The sequence below is a fragment of the Aythya fuligula genome, chromosome 10 (genome assembly GCF_009819795.1).
Source record: "Aythya fuligula isolate bAytFul2 chromosome 10, bAytFul2.pri, whole genome shotgun sequence".
NCBI lineage: Eukaryota > Metazoa > Chordata > Aves > Anseriformes > Anatidae > Aythya > Aythya fuligula.
In genome coordinates, this window is record NC_045568.1 from 21746601 (window position 1) to 21766769 (window position 20169).

Genomic DNA, 20169 nt, shown 5'->3' on the forward strand with positions numbered 1-20169 from the left:
TATCCGAGCATCACACACACCCCTGCACAACCATTCCTGCCATCTGAAATCCTGCTCAAGACAACAGATATCAAATGATTTTGATATTTCTCAGCTAGGAGCTGCTAAATCCTGTTCAATCTGCTTCTTAATTAAGACTTGGTGATTATTTTATTCTAATTGCCTTATAATTGCTAAAGCAATTAGTTTGATGTCAATTTTGATTCGGCTGCATTCAGTGCAACTGACGTTAAGACACTGCAGCAGGGCTGTAGGTGGGCATGCACCATCTGTGCCATGGTGCACGCATTTTCCGAGGGCAACTTTTTTATGAACATGGGGAAGTTCCTTGGGCCTTCTGCTGGGGTTTAATGACTTCTTGCAATGCTTCTTCTGAGCACACAACACAAAACGTGCTCTGAAGCAGACCCGCTGGTGCTGGAAATGGAGGAAGGTATGGCTTCCAGAAAGCAGAGGGACACATGAAATAATGGGGCTAAGGAGAAGTCGAGGATTGCAAACAGAGTGGAGAAAGTGTCAGAAGACATAAAGAAAAGTTAGTTTCTGAGAGAAAGGCAAGATTATGAGACAACATGTAAGGGGATTACATTGACGCCAAGACATCTCCAGGTTGCACTACTTTGCATCACTTGTGTGATGCAAACTGGCACGCTGCCACACTGACCTGATGCATGAGGCGCTGACAGACCGTAACAACAGCCCTACCATGAACAGGAACTCTGCTTATGCTCGAACATGCAGTGAGGATGACCCCGAGGCCAGATTCAGAGCCAGCTTTTGGAGCCTGCTCTGTGCCCCTTGGGAAGCTCTGGTCCTAGACAGAGCTCCAGCCACAGAGAGAAGTGAGGTGCTGCGAACTGCTACATAAAAATTGAGCCAGTCCTGCTGATACCGGGGCTCTTTAATGCCTGGAATCAGCAGACACTGCATGGGTTGAAACTGATCATGTGGCACCTTCTTGCAAATGTAAACACTTGATGGAAAGGGGGCAGCCTGAGAAACTGGTGAAATGGGTGTTTCAAATCCTGCCGCAGTGTGAATGAACAAGATCTGTTCTCAGGACTCGCCGCACAGGAAATAAACTACAGTGCTCAGCCTGCTAGATACTATTTCTGTTTGTCTTCTTGGCTTTCAGTCTCAGGAACTGTGGGATGTTATGGAAATCTGCAATAGTGCTAATCAGACAGCAAATTTCAAAGAGGGGAAAGAAGGGCTGGCAGGCAGGGACGAGAGATAAAATGGCAAGTTTGGAAACCTCAAGCATTGTTCAGAAAACTCATCTGGAAACAAATCAAAACTTGGCTAGTTGGGAGAAAGGAAGTTTAACTAAAAGAGATCAGTGCTGATTCAGGACAAAAATTACTTCAAAAAAAAAACACACTCTGGGGCCTTTTTTTCCTCCTATTGTGAATGTATTTTAATGAGACTTCATTTTCATTTTTGACTGAACTGTAACAGGCTCTTAAAGCTACCCAGGACACTCAAATAACTCCACAGTAATGGAAAGCACAGTTCAGGCTGGCATTACTTGAACTGCTTCATACACGATGAGTGTGGGAGGGCTTGGGTTTTATATGCTTGGGAAAAGAAAAGATTCAGAGCAGACTGGATTCACATGTTGCTGCCTGCTAACAAGGCCGACCAGTCGCTAGAGATGTCCTCCCAGGAACATATTACAGTCATTTCCAAAATGTCTTGGTGAGGATGGGGTGGGAAAAGCACAGAAAACAGCTGCTTGTCCCAGGTGCCAGCTAATTTTAGGATGATTATCTATTTGCATAATGTACCAAACCTCAGCTCCATCCCCCATGCAAAATTTTGGGAAATTTGGACACAGATCTAAGTGCTGTATTCCAGGTCCTTAATTTTCATTTAGCTACCAGTCCTCTGATCCTGTTAGGGGCTAGGCAAAATGGTACAAAGGTATCAGACGAGGAAGGCTCTTTTCAGCATTATTCCGTCATTTTTTCTGTGTTTCTCATACAGTTTTGCAGAATCCAAGATCTACAACAGTTGTGTAAATGATGCAAGGTTTCAACCACTTTCTGATTCCAACCCCAAGGAGCAAGCCTCCTGCTACTCCTTCATCCTATCTCCTGCATGCATTTCACCCTGTCAAAGTGGTAACTCCATTGCCTTCAGGTGCCCTCCATATGTTTAACCACGAAGTGACTGTGGCCTGCCACTTCTTCCCAGTTGAAGACAGCTCCTTCAAAGCATTTTCCCCAAAAACACAAATGGACGGACTGTTAGGCAGAGCATTAATACGAAACAAATGTTTCGAGCATGTAGAGTTGACTTACAAGGGAAAATACAAGCACTTGGAATTTTTCCACTGAACAACGGCAGGGACCTTTGCAGCAGCTGTTTCAAATAGACGTTGTGATTAATGGGGATAATTCAGGAATGAGAACCAGACCCATCGTCACATGTCTGAGAGCCCAGTGCTGCAGGCAGGCGGGCAGCCTCTTTTTTTAACCAAGGAATTCCTCTCTGAGGGCAACAGAGTTTGATCTGGAGGGACGCAAGGCACATGGGAGTGTTCGACTATCACTAATATTTAAATAGCTGCCTTGAGCTAAAAGCAGCTCATGCAGGGAGGTGCTTCAGAGGCTCCACACTTGATTTTACAGCGGGGAAGGCTCTGGCTCTGCTCAGGCTGCTGGCCCTGGGCTGGGACCCCTCCATCCCTGTGCACAGCAGTGGCTCGTATCTGTTTGCAGCCCTCTCCTCCAGGGAGGGACAGAGGCCTCTCCAGACATTTCTGTCTCATCTGTCCCCTTCTTCCCATGTCAGCAGGCAGCAGTTTTCCTCCAATTGTGCCCATAACCCCAACTGTGGAGCCCATGATGGACAAGCCTCTTGGAAATCAAATCTTCACTGCATTCTCTTACAGTGAGTGTTTGCTGTTCAGAAACAGGGAACAGGCTGCGCCAGGGGGTGCAGCAATGGTCCTGCCTGCTGCAGCATCAGGCTGAGTGCATGAAGCAAGGATGGGCGTAGAGCCCAGCACTGGGCGCTGACCCCAGCCAGAGCAGGCTGGACAAGGGCAAGCGATCCCAGCAGCACGGCCCGTGGCATGCCACCAACACAGCCCTGGCTGCACTGCAGCGATGGCCTGCCCATGCCGCCCTGAGGCCTGCCCATGCTGCCCTGAGGCCTGTGGCAGGCAGGCGGCCGGGCGGGTTCAGCTGATGGTGGGCACCAGCACCGCTTTGCACGGGCAGCCCTGGCCCCGGCCCTGGCCCCAGCCCTGCGGTGGGCACCCCAGAGGCCTGCTGCTGTGGCCAGCTCCCTGCCAGGTGCCATGGGAGTGGTGGCACAGGCGCTCGGGAGCTGCATCACCATGAACTAGCTCTGTAACGTGCCCGCTTCCTCAGGCCCACGTGATAAGACTTGACTTTCTTCCCTCTTTATTATTTTTTTTTTTTCCCTGAGAAAGCTTTCTTGCACAATGTCCATTTTTAGCAGAACTGGAGCTGGATCAGATGCCTCACATGTGGGCTCCACTCTCCAAAAGGAGAGATCAGCACTTTTTCTCCCCAATGGTTAAACTACAGGCATAAAAACCTAAAGATTAAAAAAAAAATCACTAATTCACTCTTTTCTTCTCTGACAGGCTGGAAAGCCATGCTCCACCAGCACAGCCATCCCTTTTCATTCCCGTGACTTTTCTTTCATTATGGTGCATAATTATGTGAGCTAAAATGAAAGATTAAGAACTACAAAGCCACAAGCTTTAGAACAAAAAGTGATCATCAGCTGGGTTCAGAAGACCTGATATGTATAAAGACAATGGGGTATTGCTTCTGTGGCTATAGCAAACACTTTGCAAGAGATTTTTCAAAAGGCCTTTTCTAGGCTTTCCCCTGTGGATATAATGGGGTGTCCTCCAATTAGCTGCTGTGGAATCAATTATGTTATTGCTCAATTCTTCTGGGAAATTCCAACCAGAACTGGCAAGCATTGGAGATAAAGCACTGAGCAGATGGAGATGCTCTGAGATGCCAAATATATTCCTTTTTGGTTACTGTAGGAAGCTAGTCAGGCTTCTGGGACAGACATCCCCCATCTCCTGTTAAGACTTGTCTGGGCAGCGTGGAACCATAAGGACATGTCCAGAGCGAGGAGCACCACACACACGTGGGCACTGACAGCTTAGCAGCCTTCCTGCCCCTGCGCCACAATCCCCTCCTGGGCTCTTGTACTCGAGACAAAATACTGAACTAGCTGGCGACCATCAGTAAGGCTATGTGAGTTGGTCAGGGAAAACAACAAATAATTGGAACTGTTCCCAAAACCTCGAGCCATTGTGGTTATGTTTCAATTTCCCCGTGAATCTCTTCTCAAGCATGGTAACAAATGCTAGCTAGTGCTCTGGCCTTACAAAAAGCAGGCCACACCAGGAAGGCTGCCATGAAGTCTGATCACAACAAATTACCAGGCAGAAATGGAGAAGCAACCGAACTCACAGTTGCTTTTTCACACTTGAACCTTTCAATCTGTTGAAGTTTGTCAGCCATTAGTGACAAGGCAAAACTGGCGAGTATTTAGGTCCTCAGCTGAATCACATGTCCCTTGTTGCTCTTGCATGCAATGCCAAACCTGCATCTACAACAGCACTGATCTGTTTATCTTACTCTGAGATAGCTGTACATGCAGATGGACATCCAGTTGGTGAGCATCTTCTCCACTACAGATTCAGTTCTCCTCAGCATCAGCTTGGGATTTTTGGAAGCTGAAGCATCAATTAGATCCACCAGGAGGTCCTTCATGATGCTGGTGTAATATTCCAGTTTCCCATGCAGCGCAATAGTAAGCAGAGAGGCCAAGTTACACCTGAAGAACAGAATTGTGTATGACTTAAACACTGACACAAGAAGACTAAGTCAACAACTATCATTTAAAAAAATAGCACAAAGGCAGTGTTTCTGATAATTTTCATGAGCTCTCTCAATGGTGTTAAACTTCAAAGCCTCTTTCAACGCTGCACGACCTCAGGTCAGCCTGCACACTCCTACTGGTAAGCCAACTGCTGAGGGTCACAAACACTGCACAAGCAGGTCACACATTGCACCCTTTGGTGCTCTTCAGGATAATGGAGAAGGTTTATGGTTATTCATTTCTAATAGAAAAGCAGGATGACTGTAAGTCAACCTTCAGGTGAAATGCATGTCTCTAGACAGCGGCCGGATCACTTATGGTTTAGGGATCAATCTGTCTTGCCCAGCTGCCAGGTCTTTGGTTCAAGTTTAGCCTAAATGATCAGCAGCTAAAAGCCACAGGTCTACAGAAAATGTCCATGTAGGACAAGTGACATGCGCAACAGCTCCCTCCTCAGCAACCTCGTGGGGCAAAGCAGGAGCCATACGCCCACCTTTTAGAGCAGAGACCATGAGGCAGCAGTCAAGGCTACTAAGGCTCTAGCACCAACCTCCTGCAGGGCATGCATACCCCCTTCAGACAGGCTGGCTGCCTGCGTGGCTCTTCATATGGTCGTCTGAAGCTCATACCTGTCTCTAACAGCAAAGTCCTTCTGTTGCTCAAGAGCATGGACAAAAACAATGAGAAAGTGCTTGTTATTGAGCAAGGTAGAGAACAGTGATATTCCTTCTTCCATATTAGGCCTGCAGTTTTCAGGGATCTAAGGAGAAAAAATAGAAAACAGCATGAGAAAGACACTGCTTGTTGTTTTCTTCCAGCCTTCATCCTACCTGACTGTAAGGATGTCCCTGCTGAGCAGAGAGATACTGTGCAGAGTCCCCTGTACTCCCTCTGCTTGTACTAGCCAACAGCATGCTTCTGTGGTGAAGGCACAACTGCATCCTGGGCTGCATCAGAAGCAGCATGGCCACCAGGCCAGGGGCAGCAACTGTTCCTCTCTGTTCAGCACTTGTGAGACCATCTGGAGTAGTGTCCCCAGTTTTGCCCTCTCCCTTTGAGATGGACATTGACAAAACAGAGCAAGTGCGTCAGAGGGCTGCCAAAACAATTAGAGGGCTGTTGCACACAGTGTACAAGGAGAGGCAGAGAGACCTGGGGTTGTTCAGACTTAAGAAGAGGGGGTAAAGGGGATAATTTACTATGGCCTTCAACTGCACCATGGGAGGGTAAATAAGATAGAGCCATGCTCTTGTCTGTAGGTACAGTGATAGGGTGAGAGGCGAGGCACACCAGATAGAGCACGGGACATTGATTACATATTAGGAAGAAAGTTTTCACCTTTAAGGCCATCTGGCACTGTAACAGGAGCCCCAAGAGGCTGTGGGATTTCCATCCTTGAAGATATTTCACAGTCAGCTGGACAAGGCCCTCAGCAACCTGATCTAGTTGGAGCTGCTTTAAGCAGATGTCCCTTCCAACCTAAAGACACTCTGATTCTTCAGTTCATGATTTCTTGTTCACATGAAACCCAGCTATGGGATAACAGCTTTTACTGAGTCCCCACGTGGGACTAATCTCATCTATGATGAACTGTGTACAGAACTGAAGTGACATACAATATGGTACACCTGGGAAGAAAGCCCACAGTGAAGCTGGGGAGGATCTTTGGGCAAAGCTTCTTCATGTGAGAGCAGAATTTCACAGATCTACTCCAATCAGTAAAAGCCAATCCAATGCTAGTACGTGTTAATTGTTTTGAGTGATCGAGCATTTTCCTCACACCACAAGAAAATGCATGGTACTGTCAACACATGTGAGTATGGTTAGCAAACACTCAAGAACATTTGTTTTGTTTGTGGGTTACTCACTTTCCATTCCCCCACCAGGAGCGGGTGAGTTTCTTGGACCTGGGACCCCACCTGGGAGCTGAGCTGCTGGGAAGGCAGAATGTAGCACTCCTCATACAGCGAGGAACACTGCAACCAAACACAGCGTTAGCAGAGGGCAGCTGGGCCAGGCCAGAGACCTCCTCATGTGCCACACACCACAAGGGAGTGAGGTGGAGAGAAATGTCATCAGGACTGAAGACCACCCATTATGAAGAAATGCATTGAAATGGTTTATGAAGCCTTTAAACACTTTGCAAGAGCCTCTTGAATGAGCAAACACCACAAGAGTGGGGGGGAGGCAGATGTCTGAGCAGACACAAGGCTGTTAGGGTAGGGAGACTGCAAATAGACTTATGTGACAGCTAGAAAATCCCAGAAGAGAAAGCATAATAGGAGAGTAAGTCAAAATAGAGAAGTACTGGATGTCTTAACATATGTAACTTTTGAAACAGATGGGAAAAATGTTTAAATCTCTAACATTCATATAACAGCCTGAAACTTAGAGAGTCTAGTGTGCAGATATATAGAGACTGCATAACTTAAAAACCTGAGTAACAACTACTAATGAAACACTCTGCAGTCATAAATCATCCTCTCACTCCTCACCACCGAAACGCACCAGCCTCAGGGGTGAAATACAGCAGCGGTTAGCAGCACACAGCGGCGCGGCAGAGCAGCTGGTGACGGGAATTACGGCATTGTCACGTCTGGTGCTGCCTGGAGGAGGGCTGTGGGCAGACAGACCCAGCCTGCATGCCCAAGGGGCATCTTACTGGGGGCACTGTAAGCCCAGTCACTGGCGGAGAGGAGCCAGAAGGAGAGACAGAGACAGCTAATGAGCTCTGAGAACTGGCAGCGCAGCTGGAAATTCTCGCTGGCAAGCTGTGTGGAACAAAGAGCCACCTTTCCCTGAGCACTGACAGGAGATGCCCTTCAGCTTCCTCCCAACAGACAGCAGGGTGTAACTGGAGCCACTGGGAACAAAGTGGTGTCCCCAGCACCATCTCCTCACGTGAGAGACGCTGCTTCCAGAGGAGGGCATCCAGTGGCACCACACTGGTGAGCTAGCACAACTCCCAGACCCTGCCTCGTCTGCCTTCTAGCTCCGCCAGGCTCTGGTCATCTGCTGAGCAAGTCTGACCTTACTGCACACCCTGGGAGCCGTGGCTCCACTTTTGATAATAATTAGGGCTGAAATACATGACAACTACATATTTAACAGTGCAATGATTTTGTTACACTGTAATAACTCTGGCAGAGGGAGAGCAGAGCCCTGTTCTGCTTAGGCAGAAATTGGGTGTGATTAGGTGCCTGTGAAATGTGGTATTGCCTTACTTTGGGAAAGAAGGTCCGAGTGACAAAGTGCTTGTACTCTAGGAACGGGATCCCTTGGCTGCGGTTCAGCTCCTTGGTCAGGTCTGTCATGTCTGTCTGCAGCTCAGCAAAACCTTAGGCAAAGAGACCCACAGATGGTAAGAGCTCTGATAATCTACCAGCCGAGACAGAGAGCAGGCAGGCTGGCACTGAAATGCATTGCTTGTCTCTTCTGCCTTCTTGAGCCTTCTTCCCTTGAGTGGGCTGAAGCAGGGTTTTCTTGTGGAGCAGATTACTTTCAGGGTTTACCTGTCAGTGCTGTACATCACATCCTGCAGCACACACACACAGAAAATTTCCCTTGCCTCCCAGAGCCCAGCCCTGAAGTCTGCTTCTGCAGAAGGATTTCAGTGCTCCTGGCAGAAGCATGTACTTAGTGGACAGCAGTGCAGGCGCTTGCCTTACTTCTCACATTGCTCTAGCAGGAACATGTTGCTGGTTTTGTTGCATCTAATCGTAAAGCACACTGAAGATTTGTGTGACCTGCAAGCACCCCTCCAACGTGCCTGAGTGCACTAACCCTGAGACAGGGAAATCAGTGGCACTGGAGATAAGTGGCTTGCCCAAGTCAGGCAGCAAGACAGGGGCAGAGCCACACTTCCAGCCACTGAGCCTCATTCGCAAATCCTGCTGAAGCACAAAGGCAATGACAGAAACTCTTCTATAAGTAATTCATTAAATTTCTACAAAGAAGAAGGTGAATGTCTTCAACCCTTCTATTCTGACATCTCCCTCCCAGTGCTGGCTCCTCCATGGTGCCCAAGCATGGTGACTTACCTTTGCGAATTTCCTCCCGGATCTGTGACTCCATCTCCTCCATCTGGAGCAGGGTTTTCTGCCAGTAGCGCTCTGCTCTGCGGCTCTTCGTGCAAAACACAAAGAGAGCTGGAAGAGAGGAAAGGAACAAGCCTCTTGGACTAGGATGCTAAGAGCAGCTGAAGCTGGACCAGAGTGGTCCTCTGTTAACATGGGTGCAGAAAGCTGAACTCAGTGTTGGTTTAACACATGCGACAAAACTGGTACTGATTAGGCAGCTGTTGATTATCTGTAAATAAGTAAAAACAGCTGGACTTTAATCATCATGCTGTCACGGACATCTTCAATTCATTTCTGGGCAGTCTATATTGAGATCAATTGCGTATTAATGTAGTCCAGCTCATTAATGAATTTTGATTTTAGGAGGTTTACCACCTGTAATACAGCGTTTATGTCTGACATTATTCCCGTACCTTTAGAAATATGTTTGTAATGACTAGTAGTGCATTTAATAAGTAGTGTGCATTATAACTTTTATTAAAAATAAATCAAATCCCTATTAGAAACACCTCATTTGCTGTGAAATGATGGGTTTCCGGCTGCACAGTTATTCTGGGCACATGATGAAAAAATACCCTAGCCAAAGGACACAGGTGCACTGTGCAGCTTCCAGTGAGGTTAGCAGACTGTTATGTCCGATCCAGATCTGCAGCTAAGGCTGCTTGCTCTGTTTTTTATGCTCTTTGTCAGGCATCTGCCACTGTCTGTTACTGATGGGTCAGATGGAGCTCTGCTCTATGACAGCCATGCCTGTGAGTGAGTCCTATTCATGCTGGTAAGAGTCCAAGATCAGTTTCTCACACCCTTTTTTACTTTGTGTTATAGTAGCTACTCAATACTATTAAGAAGTGTTTGGGGAAAAGGAGGATAGTTATTTATAAACACCACAGCCTCAAGTAAAAGTGTTAAACTAAGGATTCACCCAGCAAAAGCTCCACACTGCAGGAAGCTTTGATCCTGGGTGCTGGCTTGGTCCCACACAAAGAAGAATGGCTACTGGCTGCATCCAGACCAGTTTCAGATGCTGCTCAATTGCAGCACTTAGAGGTTTCCTAACATATGAGCAAGCAATCTCCACCTCTCCACGTGCACAAAGAAAAAATCTCAACATAGCCTGGAAACGTATCATCCTGTTCCCTTACCTACGACAGAGAGAACCAGCAAGATGCTGCAGATGACAATGGAGACGATGATTGCAGTCTCTCCTCCCCCGAGGTGCAGCATTGCAATTGTGTAGTTGAACTTTCCAACTTGGATCTGGAGAGGGAAAAGGACGGAGGAGAAGCAAGAGCTGAGCAGCACGTTACCAAAGGGCTCAGAGGTCAAGCAACGAGGGGCCCAGCGCAGCGCTCAGCAGACCTTCACCCAAGGACACGCTGGCCCTGCTGGCTCAGCCCACCGGGCTTCTCAGGGAGGCCAGGTTGTGCCTTTCACTGCCAGCCCATGGGGACTTTGTGTGTGTCAAAGCAGCCCAAGTCTCTTCCTGCATGTCCTGGTGGAAAGCCAAGGCTGGCCCACAGCAAGCTGTGGCACCGTGCCCCTCACAGTGCCACTGTAGGGCTTTGAGGGCAGAGCTGCAGGCTCCATCTCACATCATGGCCCCACCACACCCAGCCCAGAGCACAAGGCAACCCTGTCCTAGAGAACTGACGGTAGCATACAGTACTTGCTGTAATACTGTTACTAGAAAACCGCTTTCACTAATCATCCAACTTTGTTATGCCCCAGAATGGCCTTTTAGTCCCAGCTGCATTCTCCTTTCTCCTCCAAAAGCAGAATGGCTACTGCTCATGAAAAGGAGAGTAAAGAAACTTGAAAATTTTTGAAATACAAATAAAGCAAGGAAACAAAAATAAATAATAATGCGACTCAAGACAAATAATGATCTTGTGGTTAAAGCAGTGGACTGAATGTCAGGAGGAGCTGGCTCTGCTCCCAGTCCACACTGCTTGTGGCATCAAGCACAAACCACTCAGGCTCAGGGCTTTGGTCTCCTGACCACCATAAAGGAAGAGGCCAGCACACATCACAGGCAGGTTGGTGAGTTTTCTCAGCGCTGTTTATAAAAGGTTCCCTACACTTCTGGGATGAAAGGGTTCAACAGCATCATCTGATAAGGAAAACTCATGATACAACATATCTTTCGCTTCTGGAAATGTGTTTCACTTCCCTAAAGAAATGGGAAGTGAGAGAAACTTGAACAAAATATTGAAAGAAGGGAGGAGAAAGTAGGGAAGAGATGGAATGATCTTACAGCTACATCTGTGTCACGGAGCATCTCCAGGAAAGGTGTACATCGTGGTTACCCTGCAGACAGCTCTCAGCACCCCAGCCCACGCAGTGCCACAGGCAGGGCATCCCACCACATCCATGGCATGAGACACGCTGCCAGTCCCTGCGCCGGCGGCGGAGGAAGGACGGCCCTGGCGAGGGTGCTGCTGCTGCACTGTGCTCGATGCCCAGGGAAACATGAGATGGAGCCACAAGTGCCTGCAGGTTCTTTGCACCCCAGCCTCTAGGGCTTCACTTGTTTCACTTGAAATGCTGCAGCATGGCAAGTCCTGCCTACCTTTAGAGCCATTTATTTCCAATAACTTAACCTCTCATGTTTGCCAGAGGAGAAATCCCATGCTTGCTGTTTGTGTCTAAGTGGTTTGGTCATGAACAAAAAAAGGGGTTGAAGGCCTCAGCAACCTTCTCTTGTTTGTTTGGACAGTCTAAATAATACAAATTTTGTAAGTGGAATTAATTAGGCTGAAGGTTAAATGGCAACACTTTCTGTGGCCACCACAGGGTGGGTGCAGAGATCGGCCGGGCTGCAGTGGGGGCAGCCAGTGTCGGGCAGGACAGACACGGGCAGCACCAGCACTAAGCCAGCCCGGAACTGAGCTCCATCCCGCCAGCACCCTCCAGGAGAGCTGCCCAGCAGCCCCTGAAGCACAAGCCCCTTCCTCAGCACCACTGCTTCATCCCATACAGCCCTGCTGCCTGTGCGACCTGTGAGCGCTGTCATGGCCCAAGAGCACAGCCATGGAGCAGGCACCCTCAGGACCGTGGCTGGAGTAGGGATCAACAGCGAGACATGCTCTGAAGGGCTGTTTTCCCTCACTGCAGATGTGAGCTCTACAACAAAGTCTGGGCAGTCACAGCAGGCATTTCAGCTCACCAGAAGAATTTGCATCAGCCAGTGAGCCGGTGGGAGTTCTGCAGGCTCCGATAACTGTCAGCGATGCAGATCAGGTAGGGACCATTGAGCAAATCTGGCCCCGTGCTACCAAAGCTATTAAAAGTATGTTATAAAGGCAGCTGTTGCCTATGAAACGGCCAGCAGGCAATAACTCAAACCACATATGAAGGTTTAGTAAGTGCACACAGAGATGAACGCAAGCTGATTATTTAGCTGCACTCTCACTGTTGGTACACTGTTAATAGCTATGCAATACTTCAGTGCTGGTTATCATTCTCCTGCTTCCTAAGGATCTACTGGGGCATTACCCTGAATGATTTACGTCAAACCCCAAACTAGCAAACTCATAAATTCCCTTTGTTCCCCAAGGGGATTTCTCTGTTTCTCAGTTCTCACTAAAAGCCAAAATTACCCTATTTAAAATTTCCATTCAACTGTCTTAGGAAATCCTGCTACTTCTGCATTTCCATGTTTCCAGTTTGCAAGAGAATTTCACATACAACAGACCACAACCAGCACGCTGGATAACCCCGCCAGTGAGCTGGTGCTACATCAATGTGCTCACCTTCTGGGCAGTGCAAGACCACAGATGCCCCAAATCCCTCTGCACTTGTCCTCCCCCTGCCCACACCATGAGCTTCTGCTCACTTGATATTAACCCATCAAAGGGACAAACTCAGCTGAGAGAGAGGATGCATGTTCCCAGACCATGGAGATGGAGGCATTTTCTCTCCAAGTATGAAGAGCTGTAACCACATCCCTGTATGGCAGTGGGCTGCATACGAAATGAGAGAAACTGAGGGAAAGAAAATCAGGAAGTCAAGTTCTCTACGAAAAAAAGACCGTAACAAGGTATAGGGAGTTTTGCAGACACTTAAAGACAAATGACAGCCCTGAATACCAAGCTCTCTGCAGTGACGTAACGGTGACCCTGGGAAGAAACCTGAAACTTCCCAGGCCTGGGTACTCCTCCTGTGCTCACCACAGGCACCCATCTCCAGTGGTTTGCTGCAGAGCAGTAAGGTTCAGGTCTTCCTCTCCACTTGTAGCTCTTCTGCTGGCAACAGGAGTCTGATGACTGAAAACTGTGTGGAAAACCCCAAACTAATCTCACAAGGGCCAGAAAGAAAATTACTGCAAGTGACAAAAAATCACATGCCTGGGATTTTACAGTGCCTTACAAGAGCTGAGAAGATCTCCTGCTCACAGATTACAGAAAAATTAATTCAACATTCAACTGGCCATGACAAATGGCTGGGAGCATGGCAGCCCTCCTCCACAACTTGGGGCAGCTGCAGCATGCCCTACACCCCACCACAGAAGGAAGCCTTGAGACACCCGCAAGCACAGGGTGTTTTGTCCATCCTTCTGTCTGTGCGGCTTTCTGCCAGGCTGCCTGTGAGCGGCTGTGTCCAGCCGTGACTTCACGACTGACTCCCTGGCATGCAGGGCACGCAGCACCAACCCCTTCTGCCCGGCAAAGCGCAGCCTGCAGGCTTCTGGCACTTACCGTCACTGGTAGCTGTCTTTCCGAGGTGCTCAGGGACTCATTTACAGAGCAGTGAATGACTTTGTCTGAAACAATCTGGATCTCGCATGAGATGAGACCAATTTTCACTTGGTACTCATTGCTTTCCAGGCCCAGGTTGTCAGGCTCTTTCTAAAGACAAAAATAAAATCAGGACGACAATCTCCAGAGTAGCAGTTGGAATTGCAGGGGGTTTTCCTGCTTTTCTTTCTGTATTCCCTGCTGTTTTTCAGGCTTGGGAACACTCTCCCTCTCCGAGAACATTTTTCCAGCACTCCATAGGAAACCCAGAACTAAGCCATTCCCCATTTTCCTGTTTCCCATTCCACACTCAGCATGGTGCATGGGATGAGCAAGCCCCTCTTGGAACCTGGGAAAATCTGCTTTTGATCTACCCTGGCTGAGCTCTGCAGATAAGGATCTGAGCATCCACCTGGGAGGGGGAAGGATGTACAACAGAGGAGACAGCGAGGGGATGTGACTGCAGGGCCCGAGAAAGGGGGAGCGTGCTTCTGAAGCACGTTGCAACCCCTGAGGATATCCTGCAGTGAACAATGGCCTTTGAATTATTGCTGCACGTTGTACAAGCCACTCTGAATTGCTGTACCCCAACTTCCTTGTTAACTGAGCTCATATCAGCAGCCAAAACAGAAGAATGCATGGCTGGCTTCTGCAGGAATAAATATCTATTGTCAGGGCCTTCTGGAGTACCTGCCTGATTTCACGCCAGTGCGTTATTGTTCTTTTTCACATATCTAGCATTTTATTTAGCTGCTTGCTATTACATCCTTCAAGCACAGCTCTGTGTTGTGATGCCTCAAAGAGCTGCATCTCCTGGTGAACGGGAGGCAGGCGCAGCAGACTAAGCTGCCTGATCTGTGCACAACTCCTGCCTCTCCCACCCTCATCTACCACCTTTACTGGGGCTGTGGACAGACACTGTACTAGTCCTCCATTAGGCTGAAAAGCTTCCCGGTGAGGAACAGCAACGCCCCTGAAGAAGCAGAGCTGTAAATAGCACTCTCTTACGTGTATAACCAGCGTCAAGGGCTCGCCGGGGTGGTGCTTAATCCACTTCTCCTTCTTGGCTGTGAAGAACTGGGGGTCAGCATAGTACTCCAGGCTGAACTTGCTGATGTGCAGGGCCTCCTCTGGGTACATCTCCTCATCCAGAGCTGGGCGGTCGTCCGTGTAGAGGCGACCATTGAGATAGAAATCGACGGGTGCAGGCTTGCTCCCCGCAGTGATATTGGAGGCAGCAGGAGAGGGGCAGGTGATCACAGTGTCGGTGTGAACCTTACAGCTCTGAAAGCACGTGAGAGTATGTCCATCAAAAAAGGCATCCTGAGTGCCCTCACCCACCCAGGAACCACTCAGCATCAAGCACACTGATCGCACCAAGGACATGGTTGATAACAACAATTACTGCGTGGGCATGAATTAGGCCTGTCCCTCTGCTGAGCTAAGGATCATAACATTTTCATCCTTGCTCCCAGCCCAATCTGCAGCATGGACTAAGGCTCATCTTCATACCCCAAATGTTTTTGGGCACAGAGCATGCATCCCTGCTCCCAGCTACTGGGTGACATAGAGCAGGGCACCCACCGTTTGCTCTCTGCCAATGCCACGGACCATCATGGACACGTTCTGGATGAGCTCAAAGCCTCTTCCTTCCAGGGTGATGATCCTGCCCCCACTTTGAAGACAAGGGAAAAAAGAGAGGGTGATTGCAGAGGAGGTGCTCTTGATGCCTTGATGCCAGCACACAGCATTGAGGTACAATGGTTAGGTCTCACCTCCTGTCATTTTCCCAGGGATGTTTCCCAGCTGTCTGAGCAGAAAACGTAACCCAACGGACAAAGACCTCCTCTTACTTGCCACAAACGTCTATACTGCTGCTGAGATAGGAGGGAAGGAAGGAGGAACAGCTGTCCTCATGGAAAGGGGTGATCTCTTCCAGCAGCAGACTGTTCCCTTTGCTCCCCTCGCCCAGAGGAGCAGCCTGCCTCTGCGTGCCCAGGGTACAAGCACATTGCCCGGGCCACCAGTGGTGTAAGAGGTTAACCTCTGACAAGACAAAGAGCAAGGGGATATTCCCCGTCCTGCCCCACAGTGACCCACAGAGAACTCTAAGTCTTGGGGAGTGAAGAGACCCCTGTGAGGTTGACATGGCTCCTGCATCTCCCAGTTGCTGCTGATTTAGATAAAAATGTGAAAATTGTTTTGTGTTTTGGTTCTGCTGCCTGGGAAATGTGAAATATGGGCCTCGAGGTGTAGCCAATTAGTGACAGTAACAAAAAGGCTTGCTACACACAAGACCCCTAGGTAAAAGAAGGGGTGGAGAGCAAGCAACAGCTCTTCTGCTCTGGACAGCAGAAGTATCCTGGTTTCAGCTGGCATAGAGTTAATTTTCTTCACAGTAACTGGCATGTTGCTGTGTTTGGGATTTAGGATGAGAATAATGCTGATAACACACTGATGGTTTAGTTGTTGCAGGGCAGTGCTTGCACTAAGCCAAGGACTTTTCAGCTTCTCGTACTGCTTTGCAAGCGAGGAGGTTGGGGGTGCACAAAAGCTGGAAGGGGGCAGAGCCAGGACAGCTGAACTGGCCAGGGGGAAGGGATGTTCCACACCATGTGCTGTCACGTTGAACTACAAACTGGGAGAGCTGGCTGGGGGGCTCGGGGACTGGCTGGGCACTGGTCAGCAGGTGGTGAGCGATTGCATTGTGCATCGCTTGTTTCGTATATTATTATTATTACTTTATCCCTTCTTTTCTGTCCTATTAAACTGCCATTATCTCAGCCCCTGAGTTTTACTTTTTTTTTTTTTTTTTTTTTTTTTCCTCTCGATTCTCTCCCCCGTCCTGCTGCAGTGGAGTGAGCAAACTGAGCGGGAAAGTGTGGTGCTGAGCTGCCTGCCAGGTTAGACCACAACAAGAAGCTATCCCCTGAATTTATCTTCCCCTTCCCCAGTATCATGCTCAACATTTGAAGTATCTGTCAGGGAATAGCCAGGACTTACAGACCCTATTATCTCAAGAACACACTATATTCGGTGAGTTTGGGTCCGAGGCCCTAGGAAATCTCTTCCAGTGCTGTAGATACTACCACGTAGACCTAAGTTTCTAAGTGCCTGTCACACCTGCAAACTAGTTTACAACTTCTGTTCTGTATTAAACTTTGCTTGCACAGATCATTTTAGCAATTTTAAGATAAATCTAATATAAATCAGATCCAGCTGCATTTTTACACAGCTATTGACCTTTCAGAGTCAGTGCCCCAGCAACACAACAGAGCAGTCAGAACACATCAGCGACCAGGCAGTCTGAAGAGAGAGGTTGCTCTCTCAGTGGTCTGAAATTTGGAGACTGATGTAAATATTAAGAAAGCAGACTAAGGTGATGGAGAAATACCCTGGTGGCTTCCCTTTTGACTGTGGGCAGTGACATTCTTCCACTGTCTCTGTGTTTAGATACAGCTCTTGCCACTCAGCACAGTTTGCAAGCCGGCTGGGAGCTGAGGTTGGCTGAGTCACGGCTGTGCCTTGTTATTAACTTTCCCACAGCCTGCATCTTTGGCTCTGCGTTTGGGAATGCCGAGACACAGCTTTGCTCCAAGGGGAGCAGATCATTGGAGTCTGCTGCATGCTCGCGCCCTGAGCGTGCTGCCTTCACTGCTGTCCTGGAGGCACCAGCGCTGGATTCTCGGATTTCTTGGTCAGCCTTAGGTTTGCCAGGCTCCACAGCTGAGGAAGGTGGGATTTCACCAAAGGAACAGGAGCCTGAGAGCTCCACAGAGAAATGTGAAATTAAAAGCAACACGCTTTAAAAATGAAATACGGTGGCCTTGGGGAATGCTGAATACCAAAATAACAAATCTCAGCTTATCCTTCAGCAGTTTTATTGCCAAGAAAAATCTTTGGGGTCTCATACAGCCCCCATGTGAAACTCCCTAAAGCACCTACCAGGTGCAGACAGTACAGTTATCACGGCTGACTTTTTTCCATGTCCCATATGCACTGAAATGAGCTACAGCCAGCCTTGGTGCAAGAGATCTCTTCTACTCCAGAGCTGCATGCCCTGCAGTGCCCCTTTCATACCTGTCTGTGATGCAGTGGGTCAGGCCCCAGGGCTGAGAAAGCCCCTTCCTGCCTGCAAGACCCTCCTCCCAGCCAGGAGCCAACCCCACTGCTTTGCAGGCAGATGCAGACAGGAGCCTGCTCTGAAATGGAAGTTGTGATGCCGCAACAGCACACCACGGGGCCCAGATTGCACACCCTGCCTCCTGGCTGCGTTTTAATACTTCTGGGGCTCTGGACATGGGGTTTGCTCAGAAGCTGCTCTGTGTCTGGGTGGCTCGAAACACAGAGAGAGCTCACATTGCCTGCAGTGGGCCACATCAGGATACTCCACTTAGCACTGCACTTTGATCAGACCGCAATGTTCACATTTGCATCCAGCAAAATTAGGAGGCTGATTTCAACAAGAGCCACGAAAAGATGGACACCAATGGCAGACTTGGCTGCCTCTGCTGGAGGGGAGATCTCACCTGATCTGGCTCTTTTTGGGGTTGATGTCGGTGATAATAGGGTTCTTCTCATACTTGAACGTGATGTTGTAGCTGGCACAAGACCTGTTCTCGAACTGGACGCAGACTCTCACAGCCGTGGTGAGCTCGGCAGACGGCATGGTGCAGGTGATGGTGCTGTCGTTGCGGCTGCACAGGGAAAAGCAGGGCATGCTGCAGCGCGGGGGAGCCAGGCACCACTGACCTGAGCTCCCTGGGAGCGAGGTGGTCGGCAGCCAGGCACAGAGCATCCAGTCACATGCCAGCTGCCCACCAGTTATATTCCCCATGGACGAACAATTCTAATCACACACTATCCCAGGCTGCCACACTGATTTCCCATATAGTCAACAGAAACGGGCAGGCTCCTACTTCTCCACACGGACAGCACAGGTTGAGGAGGGTTGTCTTCCCACTGGAGGGCTGTGGCAGAAGCAGGACCCTGGATGGGCAGGTGCCTTCTACCTCCAGCAGACATGGGAACAAAGCCAGTGTCTGCTTCACTCACTGGGTTTCAATCCCAATCCTAAACCACCCTAGGGGCATAGCAGCGCTATGAACCCACGGACACGGGGCTGGAGGGGTGCTGGGATGGAGAGGGTGTCAGGCAAGGGGCTGACCAGGATACTGCACTAGCTCTGAGACCAGCAGCAGCATGCAGTGCCCACCACCCACCACCCAGCTCTGCTGGGGACAACATTTGTCTAACACGTCAGCTCTTATCAGTAGCTGACAACAGCGAGGTCCGAGCACCAGTCTTCAGAGCCATCCCCACCTGAGGTCCGTGCACTGCCTGGAGCCGTTGACAAGGACGCGGAGCTCAGAGCCAACGTCCAGCCTGCTGCCTCTGATGGTCACTCTGGTTCCTCCAGCCTTCGGGCCGTTCGGGGGAGCTATGGACTGCACCACAGGAAGCTAAAAACAGAGGGAGAACTTCTCAATTGTTTTCTAGCTTGGTAAATTCACAATTGGGTACTCCAGAGTGCACATGGGAATTGCTGCAGTAAATTTAAGCATCCAGCATCGCGAGGCTCTCAAACAGCAGCACAGCAAAAGCTTTTGCTGGCTTGGTTTCAAAGCAAGAGGAGAGGCACAAGTGCTGAGGAGTGAGACTGTTTATAAACTCTGTGACTCTCAACAGTCCCTAAATTGTGGCTATAAATAACAGGAGTCCAAACTGGAGTCCAGGATGCCACCAATCCCTTGAGACTTCCAACGCAGAGTCCAGAGCTGGAAGGTAGCAACTCAAGATCCATCAGGGTGGGAAATCTCTCATTCATTACAACTCCCACTGTTTCTGTCCTTCCACATCCATTTCCTCCTGAATGCAAAGCTAATGCTAAAGCCCTGCTGGATGATGGTCTCGAGATCTGTGAAAACAGACACCTGGGTCTAGATAATTGAATACCAAACTCCTCCTTAAGGAAACTTCAAACTCCAGTCTCTAGAGGCAAGAGGAACTAAGGGGGAAGTTACTTTGCCTCTCACCATTTTCAGCAGAAATCACCATGTATGTTATCTGCATTTGCAGCCCCTGGAAATCTCCCTGAGATTCATGAGCCTGAGGCTCTGATGACTAACACGGCGCTGAGCCCTCATGTCGCTACACAGAGCGCCCCAAGAGAGCCTTCTGGGCAACTTTCCTGCTCCATTTTGGATAGAACACTGAGGGCATAGCAAATAATTGCTTCAAGACCCTTCCATAAAGGACTTGGTAATTCCCCGTCAAACACCACAGAACCCTGGAGGCGCCAGAGATGCAGAGCGCGGCTGCAGCCTGCCCACTGCTACGCCCGTCCTCCTGCAGCTGCAGAGAACAGAATCACCCAGAGGCTAGGGCAGCACACGTGGCTGAGCTGCTTCGCACCGCCTGGCGCTGATATGCCTCCCTGTCAATCTCAGCCGTGTAAACATGCTTATTAA

The 20169-nt window shown here is 49.2% G+C and overlaps 1 protein-coding gene across 1 annotated transcript in view; it reads right to left on the reverse strand.

Annotated features, from left to right (window-relative positions):
• The window catches only part of PLXND1 (plexin D1), an 80637-nt gene that overhangs the window by 18189 nt on the left and 42279 nt on the right, over positions 1-20169 (reverse strand). Inside the window, exons 15-25 of the mRNA XM_032194284.1 lie at positions 19022-19161; positions 18229-18396; positions 15284-15374; positions 14708-14983; positions 13661-13810; positions 10106-10220; positions 8925-9032; positions 8109-8221; positions 6753-6860; positions 5514-5644; positions 4641-4839 (exon numbers count right to left, since the gene is read on the reverse strand). Of these exons, the coding sequence (XP_032050175.1) occupies positions 4641-4839; positions 5514-5644; positions 6753-6860; positions 8109-8221; positions 8925-9032; positions 10106-10220; positions 13661-13810; positions 14708-14983; positions 15284-15374; positions 18229-18396; positions 19022-19161 (1599 nt within the window). The remainder of the gene's footprint in view (positions 1-4640; positions 4840-5513; positions 5645-6752; positions 6861-8108; positions 8222-8924; positions 9033-10105; positions 10221-13660; positions 13811-14707; positions 14984-15283; positions 15375-18228; positions 18397-19021; positions 19162-20169) is intronic.